Source organism: Phascolarctos cinereus, unplaced genomic scaffold, assembly GCF_003287225.1.
Source record: "Phascolarctos cinereus isolate Bilbo 61053 unplaced genomic scaffold, phaCin_HiC Scaffold_3;HRSCAF=262, whole genome shotgun sequence".
NCBI classification, from domain to species: domain Eukaryota; kingdom Metazoa; phylum Chordata; class Mammalia; order Diprotodontia; family Phascolarctidae; genus Phascolarctos; species Phascolarctos cinereus.
This window is the reverse complement of record NW_027555736.1, coordinates 109664700-109682916: the sequence shown is the minus strand read 5'-3', so window position 1 is coordinate 109682916 and position 18217 is coordinate 109664700. Positions and strand designations below refer to the sequence as shown.

At 37.8% G+C, this 18217-nt stretch overlaps 1 protein-coding gene across 2 annotated transcripts in view; it reads left to right on the top strand.

The window, feature by feature from the left end:
• SLF2 (SMC5/6 complex localization factor 2) overlaps positions 1-18217 on the top strand; it is a 47738-nt gene that overhangs the window by 7419 nt on the left and 22102 nt on the right. For both annotated transcript variants that reach the window (XM_078151099.1, XM_020966728.2), the window contains exons 2-9: positions 3107-3150; positions 3681-4444; positions 6132-6189; positions 10151-10650; positions 11297-11367; positions 12622-12744; positions 14533-14700; positions 16192-16294. In XM_078151099.1, the coding sequence (XP_078007225.1) occupies positions 3107-3150; positions 3681-4444; positions 6132-6189; positions 10151-10650; positions 11297-11367; positions 12622-12744; positions 14533-14700; positions 16192-16294 (1831 nt within the window). The remainder of the gene's footprint in view (positions 1-3106; positions 3151-3680; positions 4445-6131; positions 6190-10150; positions 10651-11296; positions 11368-12621; positions 12745-14532; positions 14701-16191; positions 16295-18217) is intronic.

The window sequence follows — 18217 nt, the reverse complement described above, 5'->3', positions numbered from 1 at the left end:
AAGCTCTCAAAGACAAATTAGGCTAGGGACCTGCAAACTTTCTGTCCTCCCAAAGTATTCTGACCCAGGGCAAAGTCTGATCACTGACTCCCTGGTGAACAATGATCTGGTTCTGCTCATCTCTCTTTGTATCAGTTCATATAGGTCTCCGTGTTTTTCTGAACCCTCTCCCCTTTGTCATTTCTCATAGCACAATAGCACTTCGTCCCACTCATATGCCACAACTTGTTCAGCCATTCTTTAATTGGTTAAGTGTCCCTCCATTTCCAATTCTTTGTTACCACAGAAAGAGTTGCTAAAAAATATTTATGCACACATAGGTCCTTTTCCTTTGATCTCTTTGGGGTATTGCTGGGTCAAAGGTTATGCACAATTTTATAGCCCTTTGGATGTAATTCCAAATTGTTGTCCAGAATTGTTGGGCCAGTTCACTACTCCACCAGCAGTTCATATAATGTACCAGTTTTCCCTCGTTCCTTCCAGCATTGGTCATTTCTGATAGGTATAATAAAGTGGTACCTCAGAGTTGTTTTAATTTGCATTTTTTAATCAATAATGATTTTAGAACATTTGTCATATGACTAAAGATAGCTTTGATTTCATCTTTTGAAAACTGCCTGTTCATATCCCTTGACAGTTTATCAATTGGGAAATGACTCTTATTTGTATTTGACTCAGTTCCCTATATATTTGAAAAAAATGACTTATCAGAGAAACTTGCTGTAAAAAATTTTTTATGGTACTTCATTGTCATATCTTTTTTCAAAATATAGTTTCCTGGATTATCTCTCTCAATTAGGTCTGCTTTTGCTTTGTCTGAGATCTTGATTGCTACCTATCTTTTTTCTCAAAGTTTTTTTTTTAAAGCTTTTTTTTGGGGGGGGTGAGACAATTGGGGGTTAAGTGACTTGCCCAGAGTCTGAGGCCGGATTTGAACTTAGGTCCTCCTGAATGCAGACCTGTTGCTCTATACACTGTGCTACCTAGCTGCCTCTTAGAGCATTTTTCATATGACTAAAGATAACTTTGATTTCATCTTTTTAAAAAATTATTTACTTATTTATTTTTAGTTTTCAACGTTGACTTTCATAAGATTTTGAGTTCCATTTTCTCCCCATCTCTCCCCTCCCCCACCTCAAGACAGCATGCAATCTGATATCAGCGGTACATATACATTCATATTGAACCTATTTTCACATTAGTCATGTTGTAAAGAAGCATTAGATAATGGGAGAAACCACAAGAAAGAAGAAAGAAACCAAAAAAAGAGATCAAATAATGTGCTTTGATCTGCATTCAGACTCTTTCTGGATGTGGATAGCATTTTCCATCGTGAGTCCTTTGGAGTTGTCTTAGATCCTTGCATTGCTGAGAGGAGATGAGTCTGTCAAAGCTAGTCTTCTCACAATGTTGTTGTTACTGTGTACGATGTTCTCCTGGTTCTGCTTATTTCACTCAGCATCAGTTCATTTATGTCTTTCCAGGTTTTTCTGAAGTCTGCCTGCTAATCATTTCTTATAGCACAATAGCCATTACATTCATATACCACAACTTATTCAACCATTCCCCAACTGATGGGCATCCCCTCAATTTCCAATTTTTTGCCACCACAAAAAAAGCTGCTATAAATATTTTTGTACATGTGAGTCCCTTTCCCATTTGTATGATCTCTTTGGGATATAGACCTAGAAGTGCTATTGCTGGGTCAAAGGGTATGCCCTTTGGGCATAGTTCCAAATTGCTCTCCAGAATGGTTGGATCAGTTCACAACTCCACCAACAATGCTTTAGTGTTCCAATTTTCCCACATCTTCTCTAGCATTTATCATTTTCCTGTTTTGTCATGTTAGCCAATCTGATAGGTGTGATGTGGTACCTCAGAGTTGTTTTGATTTTCATTTCTCTAGTCAGTAGTGATTTAGAGCATTTTTTCATATGACTATAGATAGCTTTAATTTCTTCCTCTGAAAACTGCCTGTTCATATCCTTTGACCATTTATCAATGGGGGGGGATGACTTGTATTCTTATAAATTTGACTCAATTCACTATATATTTTAGAAATGAAGCCTTTTTCAGAGACACTGATTGTAAAAATTCTTTCCCAGTTTTCTGCTTCCCTCCTAATCTTAGTTGCATTGGCTTTGTGCAAAAACTTTTCAATTTGATGTAATCAAAATTATCCATTTTGCATTTCCTAATGTTCTCTATCTCTTGTTTGGTCTTAAATTCTTCTGTTCCTCCATAAATCTCATAAACTATTCCTTGCTCTCCCAGTTTACTTACTTATAATGTCAGCTTTTATGTCTAAACCGTGTACCCATTTTGATTTACTTCGATTTAATTTTTTGAAAACTGCCTGTTCATACCCTTTAAAAATTTATCAATTGAGGAATGGCTCTTATTTTTATTTGACTCAGTTCTCTATATATTTGAGAATAATGGCTATTATCAATTGGGTAGACAGAAAGACATAGTGGATAGAGAACTGTGGGTTCATGTCTGTTGTAGCTTTTCTCCTCCCCTACGCCCCGCCATACTGGCTATGATTTATGCTGGGTGAAACGCTTTTAATTCTCCATGTTCTAGGCAACTCTAAGACTGTAAGTGGCAGAGAACATGCCAAATTGTATTGGTAGAGTTACCTCATCTGGGAGTCATTACACCAATGAAATCACAGATCCTCTCTCTCTCTCTCTCTCTCTCTCTCTCAAAACTAAAAGCAGCAATATTTTTTGTTTTAGAGGAAGTATGGTATTGTGGAAAGAGCATTAGGTTTTAGAGTTAGAGGTTAAGTTCTTACTACTGTAATGCTGGCCTAGTTATTTCTGTAGTTCTCATTTAAAACAAAAATATTAAAAGGGGTGGGGTTGGACTTGATCTGAAGATCACTTCCAGTTCTGATATACTATGATCTTTGATCCTAACAGCTACAGATTTTTCTGTTTAGCAGTATTATATTCCTTGTTATATTAATAAACCATTGTTGTTGTGGACCATTTTTCAGGGTATTTAAATAGCCACTAGTTCTCTTCCCTTAGTTCTGAATTACTGAGATTTTACATAATTTTAATTTATAATACTACATCATTTGTGTCTTATTTTTCAGAAATCAGTCAATTACAGATTTCTTCAAACCAGTCCCAAAGCAAGGTTTGTGAGCTTTTAAATAACTTCCTGCTTTTTCCTTTTTTCTTTTTTTTTTTTTTTTGGCGAGGCATTTGGGGTTAAGTGATTTCCCCTGAGTCACACAGTTAGTGAGTGTTATGTGTCTGAGGTCGCATTTGAACTCAGGTCCTCCTGACTCTAGAGCTGGTACTCTATCCACTCTGCCACCTAGCGGCTCCTGGAATTCTTTTATGTGGTAAAGATAACACTGTTCTTCATAAACTTACTAAATTCTAAAAATAACAAAAGTCTGACATGGTAGTGTTTTCCTACATTTAAAATTATAATAGTGCTCACAGTGCACATGTTCTAGAGTCTTATACACAGGCATTTCTGGTGGAAATAGAAGGCAATATATTAAAGCTCTTAAAGTTGTAGTGACTGATGTCTGAAGTGTGAGTGCCTCTACTTCCACTTTAAAATTCTCTGTCTTTAATCTAACTAAAATTTTACTTTTTTATTTCAATTTTAATCTTTTTGACCTTTTCTGTTTTTGTTTTTAACTGAATATACAGATAGACTTGTGTTGAACTCGCCACAAAGGACAAATCATAAACATGAAAGAGGTAGGTTACTGGACACTGGTATAGGACAATTTGAAAGAAAAATATCCACAACAAGATATATGTGTAAAAAGCTGTCAGTTACATCACCAAACAAGAGTCCTATTATAGAGACTTTGATGAGAAGATTTAAAGAGAAAAAAGGTGAAAGAGGTGCACTTGAGAGAAACCAGCCTCCTATGGTGCAGAACACCCAGTCTTTGGTGGTTGAAAAACCTCTTATTTCTGCTTCACATCATTGCATGTCAAGGAATGAAATGAAAGACCCAAGGAAGCAAGAAAGATCTCCAATCAAAATGTCATCACATAATCATGGAAATATGAGGGAAAAGGCTGAGTGCGTAGATCAAAACAAGACAATTACAGATGCCAAAAACTTGGTTTCATCACCAGAGCCTGAGATTTTGGAAAACAATTCCAGCAAAATTGGTGGTAGAAATGACATATCCAGGTGCCAACAGTTAAAATGTTCTGTGAAAATGCAACAGGAAGCAGTTGAGTCAAAGCTTCAATTGTCGTTAAAATCCAGTTGCAGAGAGGAAGAGCTAAAGGAACAGAGACAGAAACTAGCGAAGCACAGAGTCATTTCTCCAGAAAAGGCATTTTCAGGAGAAAGCAGCCTTTCCTCAGAACCTTATAATATTACAAAATTCACATCAAGACAGAAACAGACCATGCAGAATATCATCCCAGAAAAAAGCAGACTTTCAAACCAGGTATGTGTGGTAAGAACTGAGTAGCTGCATTTGTAAAATCCTAGAACTTTTTTAATGCAAAAATTGGTGTCACACAATTGTCCTCTAATATTGAATTTGTATTAGGTGCTGGTTTTCTATCTTTCTTACGTCTGTCCTCTGGAAGAGTTCTAAAAAGTCATTCTTAAATTGACTCAGAGAAACAGGTTTTTGTTTTGTTTTGTTTTGTTTTCCCAATGCTGGACTTAGAAAGTGATCCATTCTTTCTTCGTTCTTATTTAGTGCAATCAGCTAAGGAAATAGTAAAAGTGTACCTACTTGTTCTTATTCAAGTTACCAAGCCAAATTATATCCCTGGATATTAAAGAAATTGACTAATGTGATTGAACTGCTATCTATAATATTTGTTAAGATTTCAGGAGGATGGGTGCCATTTTTAGGGAAGCAATGCTATGTAAATTTACTAAATTAATTTATTATTAATTAAATTAAAAAACTTCTCTGTATACCAAGCATTTAAATAGAGGGAGTTGATATATTTATTAGAGGTCTAAGATAAGGTAACATTAACTTGAAAACAAAATTTCCAAAGAAGAAACAAAATGGAATTAACTTATGGATGGAAAGTTAACTGTCTGTGCACTATGTATAGTTAGAGGAATTAATTATATCTTGATTTTTTTCCACTGGGGCAACCAGGTGGCCCAGTGGATAGTGCCAAGCCTGAAGTCAGAAAGAGTCATCTTCCTGAATTCATATCTGGCCTCAAACACTTACTAGCTGTGTGACCCTGGACAAGTCACTTAAATTTGTTTGCCTTAGTTTCCTCATTTGTAAAATGATCTGGGGAAGGAAATGGCAAACCAATCCATGATCTTTGCCAAGAAAACCTCAGATGGGGTCACACAGAGTCGGACTTGATTGAAATGACTGAACAGCTTTTTCCTCTAGGCCACCTTTGTTTGCAATCTTTGGTTCTTTATGTAGTGCTCGTCATCAGAGGCTAGTAGTGTCTTGTTTTGCAAGATGCTGTTTGGGTGCATTTGTCTTTTTAAAGTGGGAGGTGGTAATGCACTTCCGAAAGTAAGCCGTTTACCTCCATTTCCCTAAGACAGCTGTTTCTGAACTACTGTTTTTACTCATGTTACAATGTACTTCATTAACCTTGTTTAACTTTATTTTTCTGTAGGCTTTATGAAGTAGCTGGTTGTAAAGTGGATGGGAAGTCCTAACTTCAAATCTACCACAGACACTAGTTGTATAATCCTGGGCAAGTCTCTTAACCTGCTTGCCTCAGTTTCCTCAGCTGTAAAATGGAGATAATAATAGCACCTATGTGCCAGAGTTGTTGTGAGGATTAAATGAGATAATATTTGTAAAAAGCCCTTAGCACAGTGCCTGGCACCAGTATGTGCTATATGAATACTTATCCCATTCCCATCACCTTCCCTCCCTTATTTAGTAGAATTTAAATTGAGCGTAAGAAAACCATACTAATTTCTGAAGGCTTCTTAGCTCTTATGGTAACAAAAGCTGAGATTATTAAACTGTAGTTCAAAGGTGCTAATAAATTTAAATCTAATATAAAAATATGTAATTTTTCCTCACTCCCAGTTTTTTTTGGGGGGTATTTCATTTCTTTGTTAAAAAAAAAAGTGAACATTCACCCACTTACACCTCAAAAGTGACTCTCTCATTTGGTTACTAGGAAAATGGATGCCACTCAAGAAAAAGATTACGTTCTGATTCACTGGAGGCTGCTTCAGGTAGAACCATACAATTAAACAGAATGTGTAATTGTAAATAAAGGCTTGCTTCTTAGTGACTGCATTTAAAAAAAATTAAGTGATGTTATTTGAGAATATAATTTTCTTTCTGACTGAACTGAAGTCTTAGAGTAGCTAAGAGTGGTAAAATGATCTGACAGGAGGTGAAATCTTGAATATATTCTATGTGAAATGTGTGTCCTATTTTCATTATTGTGTCCCATTTCTTCCCCTTCCCCCCCCCCAAAAGGGGCTCTTGAGATAGTGTGGCATAATGGATAATAGTTTTGGACTTTGGATTGGCAGATCTCTGCCCTTAGACCTTGAATGCTGTGTGACTTTGGACATGTCATTTAACCTCTGAGCTTTTGTTTCTTCACCTGTGAAATGGTGATATAGTAACACCTACCTTACCAGGCTGTTGATGAAATAAGCTATCTTACATGCTTTGTAAACCTTAAAACTGTAGACAGATGTGTGCTATAATTATTCCATTTAACGTTTTGGTCTTAGCATATGCATTGTTGTACTGATAGGACTTAGAGCTTGGAAGAGACCTTAGATCCAAGCCCATTCCTTCTTTTTATAGATGAGAGAACCAAGTACCAGAGATAGATAGTGATTTGCCCAGTGTCATACAGGTAATAAGTAGTCAACTTAGGTCTTCTGACTTGAAGTCTAGTGTCCTTTTTACTATACTATGTTCTGATAAAGGTTTCTGATGAACCTTGCCTTGTTCCACTTTTCCCTATCTTAGTATGCCTTCTTATCATTTTTGAATATTTCAGAGTAAGGAGACTTGATTTAAACCCAGGCATTTCAGTTGGGTATAAGGACATAAATGATGTGTTTTTCAAATCTGTAAATGATACAAAGCTAAGAAGGATAGTTAAGATTACTTACTGACAAAATTAGGATTCAAAAAAAATCAGTTGATCAGGTACAAAATGAGGTAAGTATAACTATGTCATATGAAAAAGATTGGGGGGAGGTTTAATGGTTTGCTCAGTGTGAGTCAGCAATATGATGTACTAGCTAAAAATTGCTAATGGCTTCATTTTTTAAAAATAGGATTCAGAATGAAAGATGGAAATCTCACTATAAACTGCCCTTCTTAGACAGTGTCTGGAGTTACTGTGATCCTTTGTGGCTGCCACGTTTTAAGATGATCATTGATTAGCTAGGTTATGTTCAGAGGAAGAGGACTAGGATGAAGAACAAACAGGAGATCCTGCAATCTGTGGGTTGGTTGAAGGAATTGGGGATATTTAGCCTTGAGAAGAGAAAACTTAAGGAACAAGATTGTTGTCTTCAAGTATTTGGAGGACTCATGTGAAAGAGGAATTTATTCAAGGTAGATTTATCCTACTTTGCCCACAAAAGCCAGACAGAATTAGTAGGAGTAATGGACAAAAGGTCTGAAAATGTAGGTTAAGGTATAGTATAAAGAGAAACTTCGTGACAATGAGAAAACTATCCAGATGTGAAATTAGTTGTTTAGGAAGAGTTGTGGTTTCTCCTTTTCACAAAGTCGTCCTCAGCTAAAGACTGGGAAAGCGCTTGTTGGGGATATTAACATATGAACAAACTAAATCTTGGAAAGACTGTGTCTTGCCTATCATCTCGTGGCTGGTAAGTCCCAGGTAAAATTTGAACCCAAATCTCTCCTGACTCCAAATCCAGCTCTCTTTCTGCCATACTCTTTAGAACCTGTAGGAGGGAAATGGAAAATTGTAACCCTGATTTCAGTTATAAATTATTAATTATTAAAACTGTCACCTCTAACTGGCTTATTCAGCCCTTTCAACTAATACATTAAATTTCTTCCTTAATAGTCCTCATTCTTGGGGCAGCTAGGTGGTGCAGTGGATAGAGCTCCAGCCTTAGAGGCAGGAGGACCTGAGTTCAAATCCGGCCTCAGACACATGGCACTTACTATCTGTGTGACCCTGGGCAAGTCACTTAACCCTGATTGCCTCACCAAAAAAAAAAATAAATAAATAAAGAACAATCCTCATTCTTGATGGGTTCTCAGTCTCTTTTTTGTGAGCAGTGAAAGAATTTCATATTGTTCTCTGCATGACAGTTCTCCGTAACATGACAGTTGGCTACCTTCTTTTGACTTTAAACTTCCAATTACGACAGACTAATAGAAGTCTATCCCAGGTCTTCTTATATATTTCTTTTTCTCCTAGTCTTGTCCCATATCAGTTATTTGTGGCCTTGTAACAAGGCTCTTAGGGCAGTTAGGTGGTGTACTGCAGGGTTTCTTAAACTTTTTTCCACTTGTGACCCCTTCAGCGCTTCTTAAACTGTGGGTAGTGACCATATATGGGGTCTCGAGTCAGGAAGACCTGAGTTCAAATCCAGCGTCAGACACTAGCTGTGTGACCCTAGACAAGTCACCTAACTCTTTTTGCCTCATTTTCCTCATCTGTAGAATGAGGTAGAGAAGGAAATGGCAAACCACTCCAGTATCTCTGCCAAGAAAACCCCAAAATGGGGGTCAGAAACAACTGGAAAACAAAGCACTGTGACTTTGGACAAACCATTTAGACTATATGAGCATCAGTTTCTTTTTATGTGACTAAAATGACTGAACAACAACAAGACACTTGATCCATTGGAAACTAAATTATTCTGACCTGTTTTTTTCCAGTCAAGGAATGGAAGTACCTTCAATGAAGCAGAGAAAATGGGACTAAGGCCATACCTGTGTATACAGGCAAATTGAAATAGAGTTGAGACATTTTAATATTTTGATAAAATGTGTTTTAGAATGCATCACAATTGAGTTTTATCAAACTTACTAGGATTTTGAAAAATGTCCTAGGTTACATTGATTTTGGGGTGTGTCCTAATTAAATTATCCAGTTAATTAACTTTTCACACCTGTAGGGTAACGTGTTATAAAGGAAAGAAGCTAGGGACCCGAGTTCTGATCCCAGCTCTCTTATGTGACTTGTATCCTTCCTGAGTCTATAAAATGGGTCTTGTAGTAACTGTAGATTTTATTTCACTGGGGTGTAGTGAGGACCAAATGAGATGTGCTCTGTAAATGGTCATTATTTATGTGACTTTGGATAAATCTTTCCACCTGTGTGGGCAACAGCTCAGTTCTAGTGTCTGCCATATGAGAGGCAGTATAGTACATTGGTAGGGCCTCAGTGTCAGGAAGGCCTGGGTTCAAATTCTGCCTCTGACACATCCAGGCTGTGTGAGGTTAGACAACTCACTTGGTCTCTCAGTGCTCCAGACAATTCTCTACAGCTATCATTTGAAGAGTTGGTACTGATCTGCATTGGCAAAAGGAGTTTTCTTAATAGAAATTAATTATACTGATGAAAACATAAGTCTGGGTCAAAAAAAGCAAAATAGAATTGTGAAAGGTACACATTTAGAAAATCACCAGTCCAGACAACAGTGTTAAAAGTAATGGTGTGGGGCGGCTAGGTGGTGCAGTGGATAGAGAACTGGCCCTGGAGACAGGAGGGACCTGAGTTCAAATGCAGCCTGAGGCTCATAACATTTACTAGCTGTGTAACTCAGGGCAAGTCACTGAACCCCAGTTGCGCCCCCCACCCCCTGTCCCAAATGATCCTGAATTCAAAGGCCAATGTAAAGCAACTAACGCATTTGCTGAGAAACCCTCTTAAAAGTGTAATGCATATAGAGCTGGCCTCAGCAAGACTTAGCCTCAAGTTCTGATGCTAATTCTCAATGGCTCTGTGTACTTGGGCAAGCTATTTATGAGGAAGTATTGACCAGATTCACATTGCAAATACCAAAGAAAATTAGTTGGTTATAGGAATTCTGGTTACATTTTCAAGCACAGCTCTCACTTTTTTCTCAGAAATAGCCACAGATTTAAAAACAGTATCAAACTCTCAGAAAAATATAGCTTTCTACAGTTTAGCATCAAAAGAAATGAAACATTCACTTTCTCCTTTATGTATTTTAGGTACTGAATCCTCTGGGATATCAGATACTAAAACATGCATTGTTTCATCTTCTAAAAAAGAGAGAGAGGTCACCTTACCTGAAGCACCTATTACATATCCTTCTGTGTCACCCAGGATCACAAAACAAACAGAGAGGAACTTCAGAGATGTTGCAAATACATCTTCAGTGAAATCATCTAGTAAATCTTTGCCTTGCAGTATTACTAACAGTCCTCCAGCTGTACTTGGAGATGTTGTACTGTGCAGCACAAGCATTTCAACGCCTTCATGTAAAAACTTAGAAAATTCCGGTTCCACTAGTGGTATACCAAGAAAAAAACTAAAGGTTTATTTTGATAGTGATGAGGAAAATTTAGATTGCAACCTGGAAAGTGATGAAGAAGATGTTGCATTAAAACCACTGCAAGAAATCATGTCTTTGAATTCCAGTCAGCCTACAACTCCAGAAAAACCTTTTGTTCTTTTAGAAAAGCCTAGAGCATTATCATCAAATGTTTCAGTAAGTAGTTCTGTTTATTAGTATTGCCTTGAAAGAAGGAAGGTAGATTAAGAAAAAGCATTGTCTAAAAAAAAATTCTGGGTTTATTATATTACTTCCTGGTTTAGCAAATGAGTTCTCTGTATACTTTTAGTTTTTGTACTTTGTAAGTAAAGTTAGGATGTAGAGGTGTCAGGAGTTAGAGGCTATAAGTCAGTAAGATCCTTCATTCCACCTTGGGAGAAGAGCTGAATTAAATTCTAAAATGTTTGGTTTTGAAATTTGGTTGTTGAATAGGCTACCTGTAAACTCATTTTGGGTGGTTGCACTATTTTAGAATTTATGATTTAATGAGTTCAAAATATAGTTAAGAAGTAGAGCTTCGATATGATACTGAGATCTTGAGTTTATGCGCTCAGTTTCTTATGATCTAAGGTTACAGTACTGTATAAAGAAAATAAGGATACGTTATTGAATATCTTAGTATTAAAGTCACTTAACTTGATAGTAGTGTCAGAAGTCACTTTAATATCAATTTTAGCATGCATAGAAGGCTTGGAATAGAAAGTGATCTTTCTGATTCTTGAATAACGACTCCCCAAATAGCCTAATTCTATTGTTAAAAGCTATGTTGCAAAGTACATTTCAAATTTTCTTTTCATTATAGGTGAGTGTTCGTTACCAGTGTTTTGAGAACAGTTTAGAGCGCCTAGCAAAGGAGAGTGAAAATCTTACAAGGTTAGCACTGTGTTTTATTTGATTGGGTCAACCATCATTCGTATGGAAGCATGTCTTCCCTGAACCCAGGGTTGTATGGCCATAGGCCAGACTTTCTCTGCCAGCATAGCACTCACCCTTCTTGTGCATTTAAACAAGAGACACAGTCTCTAGCTTTCTTTGTCTATAAAGGCATCCAAGATAAAAGATAACTGCATTTATGGTGGCATAATGGTCTCTTAAATCCTGACTTGAGAGTACTGGTGGTGAAGTGTGTCTCCCTCTTGTTGACAGAGAAGCATTGGACAACAGTTGCAAAATGAGTCATAGTCTAAGGCTGATATACGACAACTAGCTCATTGGACATAACCAGTGTGTTGGTTTGTTTTGCTTAGCTAACATTGGATTGTAGTGAAGGCTTCTGTTGGATGGAGACAGGTCATCGTTAGGAAGTGACAGTGGCTGTAAGAAAGAAAAACAGATTATTTGCTTAAAAAAAGTGGTCTCTCTTTACATAGTATCAATTTATTTGTCTGAGTTGCATTATCTTATTCATAGACTATAAGCTCGTTTTAAAATAGAATATTTTATTGTTAAATGGCATTGTAAAATAATTTTTGTTTCCCACAACAATAACATCTGACTGATAAGACAAAGCCTTAGGATCAAAAGCACAAGTAAAAATTGTTTTTATATTTCAGTGCTCATTATACAGTGCTAACAGATGTGGTTTCTGCCCTTAAAAGTTGATTCTAGGTTACATATTTGATGGGTGCATAGAAAACTTGACTAAAAGAACTTAAACCTACTGAGAAACTCAATTAACTTTCTAAAACACTTTTTATTGTTTGGCCAATATAAAATAAAATAATATGTGATACAAGTCATATGTAAACAAATCAGGGGTCTCTATTCCCTTGGACTTTTTATTCCATTTGTCGTAACTTATTTAGGGACATTGAGGGCAACATTGAACTAACAGAAGGTAGAAGAAATCTGTTGGAAGACTATGGTGCTGGAGACCCTTTTAGAATACGAGTAACTGGGCACAAGAACACCCAGTTTATAGACTTCACATGTTTTAGAGATTTGAACTACAATGCATTTTACATTTTGCTTTGAACCATAACTTAATCCCATGAAATGACTAAATTTGTCATATAGCAAAGTGTTTTATAACAAAGGCTTTCTTGTATTGTTATAGCTGATCATAAAAATTGAGAGATCTTTGAAATATAAATTCTGTTTATCATGTCATTCTTTTACTTCTCCTAGGTCAGATGAATGGGAAAAAGAGCTAAAGGAAGATTTAGTAAAAGGTCAGGGAATAAAATCCCTAATTGAGACAGAAGAATCAGAAAACACAGATGACAGTGGAGAACTCCAAGAAGAGCATAGGTAAAAAGCTTTTTGTAAAGATACACTTAAATTTCATTTACATTTCAAATTCTATGTAGTTATTTAGTCAACAAATCTAATTGCCTCTTTTTATGCTGCTAGTTACTTTGTAAGCATTGTTGAGTGGTTATGAGAAAAGTGCTTTGCAAAATTTAGAGCATGATATCAATGTGAATCATTTAAAATTTATTTCGTATCAGAGATTTAAAAATTTTTTTGATGTTTTATTGATGCATTTACAAAATATTACTATTACTTTCCAACCACATGCTCTCTACCATCACAGGACCCTCCCTTCCAAAGGAGCATATTCAAACAAAACAAATCAATACATTGGCCAAGTCTAACAGTGCACGCTTCAATCTGCCCCTGGCACATCTCCACCCGGAGAAAGGAGGCATGTTTTACTGTCAAATCTTAAATTAGTTGTTTCATTGAACAGAATTCTGATGTCTTTCAAAGTTGTTTTCTTTACATTACTGTAATAATTGATTCTCTTTATTTCATACTGTAGCAGTTGATAGAACTCTTCCCAAGTTTCTCCAAACTTCTTCAGTCTTTTTTTTTAATTGCAATAATATTTCTCCACATGCCTATAACACAGTTTGTTCAATTGTTTTCCAATTGGATATCTACTTTTCCCCCCAAGTTTTTTGCTACCACAAAAAGTGCTGTTATAAATATTGTATGTGGGACTTTCTCCTTTGTCGTTGACCTCCATAGGGTTTATGCCTAATGGTGTTATTGCTGGGTGAGAGAGTATGTGCAGTTCAGTGATTTTTCTTGTTTACTTCATCACTTACTTCCTGCTTCCTTCACCTCTGATTGTGGTTTCCTTGGAGGCTGGTTTTGAAAGCATCTCAGCATCCTCTCACACTGGGCAATTTATAGTTTATCAAGCACAGGTCTCTGCCTCAAGTGACTTTTGGGTTGTCAGAACTGGTGGTTACTGCATTCTTTCTCTCAGGTGTGGTGGAGTGCTACCCAAATGCGTGGTGTTCTGTCTCGGTGACCTGATCTGTGGGCTGACACCAGCAGTTCAGAGTGTTTTCTCTGGCACTGGCAGTACTGGTGCTTTTGAGTTGCATCCCCTTGGCAGGCTTTTTCTCCTGAAGGGCTGTGGCCAAGCTGGATGTCAAGGGGAGCAAACTTCTGGAGCTCAGGTCTCTATAGTTCAGGAAATAGGGGGGGAACTAGAGTGTAGGTTTGGATGTAAGCCTGTCTCATGTTCTTGGGTCTCTTAGTGCGGCTTCGCTTCCAGTATCATGGGAGGTTGAGGAGGAGTGCTGAACCTCAGGGTCAGTAGGCATTAGTTTCTGGGATGGTTTTTTTTTTATCTTCTTTTGGATTTTGGTTGTCCTTGACCATGGAAACAGCTGAAGTTCCTTTACCTTTGGTGCATAATTTCTGTTTTGGAGAGGTATTAGATGTCATGGGGATTGTATCAGAGTTTTAAAAAGACTATTACAACTACTTTCTCATTTTATAGATGAGGAAGCTGAGCCCTGACAAGTGAAATAACTTGCCTGAGGTCACATACCTGGTTGTTATAAGAACCCAGACTATTGAGTCTGGGTTTCCTGACTGGCTAGTGTTCCTTCTGGTGTACTTTGCTAACTCCAAACTTGGCTCAATCTGAGCAATCCTTTAAGTTTTAGTCCTCCACAAAGTTGATAAAAATGAAGCCTCAGAAGATGCAGAAATTAATATTCACTTGAATTCTTTATTGTATACGAATACTGTTTAGTCCTCAGTAATGTGAGTTTTTTGTTTTTTGTTCTTTAATAGGGAGTTTATAAGGAAATTCTTCATTGCTTTTGATACCATTCCTGATTGCCATCCTGGCGAAGAAATATTTCACTGTTTCGATTATGGAAAAATTTTCAGTCAACATACATTGGACTTAAGGGATTGTAATTTTGTTCCAAAGAATGCTATCGAAGATCTTATCCTTAAGTAAGAACAGCAGCCACAACAACAACAGAATTACAGCGTAAACTAAAAAACGTTGCGCGTGCAGAAATCTTGCCATTATAATTTGATCTTAAGCATTATTCTGCTCGGAGGGTGATTACTTTCTATAACCTGTCTGGTATACTCTTAAACTTACTTTTGCTTCCTGTGTTGCCTGATTAAAAATAGAAGGTGGCAAGTCAGTTCATTATGTCACTTCTCCAGAGTTGATGCAGTCTTTCCCAGGAAGTCTATTCCCATAGATAATAGGTTCTAGGGAGTCTAGTTTAAGCATTGTCATTCCACACCTGGTGAGAATATAAATAATGACCCCAAGCTGGAAGAGTGAATGGCAGTTACACCTGAGCCTTCATGAGGTTTTTTTCTTTCTCAAATAGGTTTCTATCCCAGAGCTTCCGGTATCTGCCTCTCTGTTTGACTACCAGTAGTCCTGGGATATTTACTGATAAGTTACAAATAGAGGCTAGATAGAATTTCAGGCAGCAGGTTTCACAGGATCATAAAACAGAGAGCTATAAGGGACCTTTTTAGAAGTCATCTTCCAGTCCAGCTTTCTCATTTTGTAGATGAAGACTTAAACTAAAGAGGTGGCAAGTGGCAAAGCCAAGATCCAGGTCCTCTGCTTCCATCCATCACCTGTTCTTGTCACTGTGCCTTTCTAACATGTAGATAATCAAGGCCCACCTGATAACTGCCGGGCTGGGATAGGGATGGAAATGATATGTGATGGTCCAGCAGAGAAAGAGAGCCTAAAGTAACTGTGAGTAGAGATTAGAGGGTGGTGATTCTCTAGGACTCATACTAGAGATTCAGGGTAGGGATTCAGAAGTTAAACAGACGATAACTTCCTTACTTATGTTAGGAACCTAACTTACTCTACTGTCTTGGTTTATGCCTGAATTTCATAATAAATGCTTTTTAACTTTAGCACTTCAATTGAATTAGAGAAGGGAGGTGTGCTTGTCCACAGGTAACCTAGAAGAGGTGGAGTAATCAGTGTAGATTACTCCACTAGAGTGGAGGCTAGCTAGGCAAGGCCTACCTAGCAGGGAAGAGAGAGGAGAGGGGCTGACCCCCAAACTGCTCTGGGATATAGTCCTTTAGGTAAGGAAAACCTTTCAGAACATGCTTGGAGAGTAGGCTGCAGACCTGTCTCTCTTCCATCTCTAAGCCATTCTGTACAGGATAGGTGGTTCCTAGTGCTTTCCTAGAAGCTTAGGTCACTATGCCAAGCAGTCAGTTCCAGCTGTTTCCCTGGAGCATAGCCATTAAGTACCAAATCAGAGCAGACCCTAAACCAACAACAGTAGGTTGTTTTTGAACAAGTTGTACATTTATCACAGGTGTTGTTAACCAGCTGCAGAGGAAGAGAGCACTGTGCACTAGCTAAACCAGAATGAGGACCTTTTTCTTTTTCAGTTGAATGTTACCATAATGTCCTGGGGTATAATATTGGTTTCCCTTGTTTTGCAGATCAGGAAGAACACAGCAAATTTTTTTAACAACACAAGGATATCTCAGCACCGCCTATTACTATATCCAGTGTCCTATACCTGTGTTAAAGTGGCTGTTTCAGGTGAGAGGAATAATGTGTTTGCCTCACCTTTTGGGTTATCTCTCTTTATGAAATTTTAAATTCCTTGAAGACAAGGAACTATGTCTTATCGACATTTTTATATGCCATAGCATCTAGCACAATAACTCATACACAGACAGTGCCAGATACATTTGTTTGAACAAGATGAAGATCATTAGAAAGGTATTTCAAAGTAAGAAGCGTTATCCTAAATCAGGCAATAGCATTTATTCAGTACAGCCATGTGCTAGCCCCTGTTAGACACTTGGGAGACTAAGACAGATGCAATGATCCCTGTTGTCAAGGAGCTTATGTTGTCTTGGGGAAGACAGCAAGTAACAGTAACAATCTACTACTTAGCATATTAGCTCCTACATGCCAGGCACTGTGCTGGGAGCTAGGGAGACAGGTCCAAAGTATGAAACATTCCCTAGTTGGAAAGGACTTCCATTTTTATGGGGGACACAGTGGCTACATGTATAAACATATATATATATATATATGCACATATATACATGTATATTCAGACATAAATATAAGGTAATTATGGGGAGGGCACTAGTAGCTGAGAGGATCAGGAAAGCCCTCATATGGTCTTTAGACTGAACTTTGAAAGGTACTAGGGATCCTAAGTACTGAGATGAAGAGGGATGGGAAAAGCTGGGATAAAGTCACAGAGATGGGAGATGGAATGTTGTATCTGAGAAACAGCAAGAAAGAAGTCCCCCTTTTTTAATGCTTATCATGGCTAGAAAGGTAGGTTGTAAAGGGCTTCAAATTCTCAATAGAGGAGTCCCTGTTTGATCCTAAGAGGGAAGCCGCTGGAGCTTACTGAGCAGGAGAGTGATGTGGTCAGACCTGTGCTGTAGAAATATTACTTGGGCAGCTCTATGGAAGATGGATTGTAGAGGAGGGGAGAGCCTGGAGGCAGGGAAACCAGGGAGGAGGTGGTCCAGCTGAGAGGAGACAAGGGCCTCAGTTGAGGTTGAAGCAGTGTGAGTGGAGAGAAGGGGACAGACATGGGAGATGCTATGTTAGTAGAGTCAGAGATCTGGCAACTGATTAGATCTGTGGAGTGAGATATTGAAGATGACTCCAGTCAGCAAACTGTTCATCATAATCTCAGTATTTTTTTTCCTCAGTTTTTGTGACATGAACAGTTTGCTTCTTCTGCAGTCTAATAGAAACAAGCTTGGAGATATTGAATGGATGATCTAATGAAGACTGTGATGAAATAAAAAGAGGACTGACTTGATAGTCAGGAGACCTGAGTTCTAGTTCTGGTTCTGCCACTAAGTAGGCAGTTGGGTGGTACAGTGGATAGGATGCTGGGCCTGCAGTCAGGAAGACCTAAGTTCAAATGTAGCTTCAGACATTTAATAGTGGTGTGACCCCTGGACAAGTCATTTAACTCTGTTAGCCTGTTTCCTCATCTGGAAATTGATCAGGAGAAGGAATTGTCAAACTACTCATCTTTGCCAAGGAAATCCCAAAAAAGCATCAAAAAGAGTCAGACATGACTGAAATGACTGAACAACAAAGCACTGTGACTTTGGACAAACCCATTTAGACTATATGAGAATTAGTTTCTTTTTATTCCAAATGAGTGGGATAGTCTCTCTCTAGTCACTAGATGAGCTCTGAGGTGTTGTAAAACTCTTAACATTTTAGGATTATTTGATATGCTTGAGAAGTTTTAAGAGTTATAAGGATAGATCATCTAGTCCAGTCTCCTTATTTTATAGATGAGGTAACGGGCCAAGAGAGAGGAAGTGACTGCCAATGTCACGTAGTTAGTTGGTGACAGCCAAGACCAGCAACTGATCTCATCACCTAATTCAGTAAACCTTCCACTAAACAATACTGCTAGTTCAAGAATTGGAACGAGCCTGTCTTCATCTTACCTAAGTCTCTCTGTCTCCA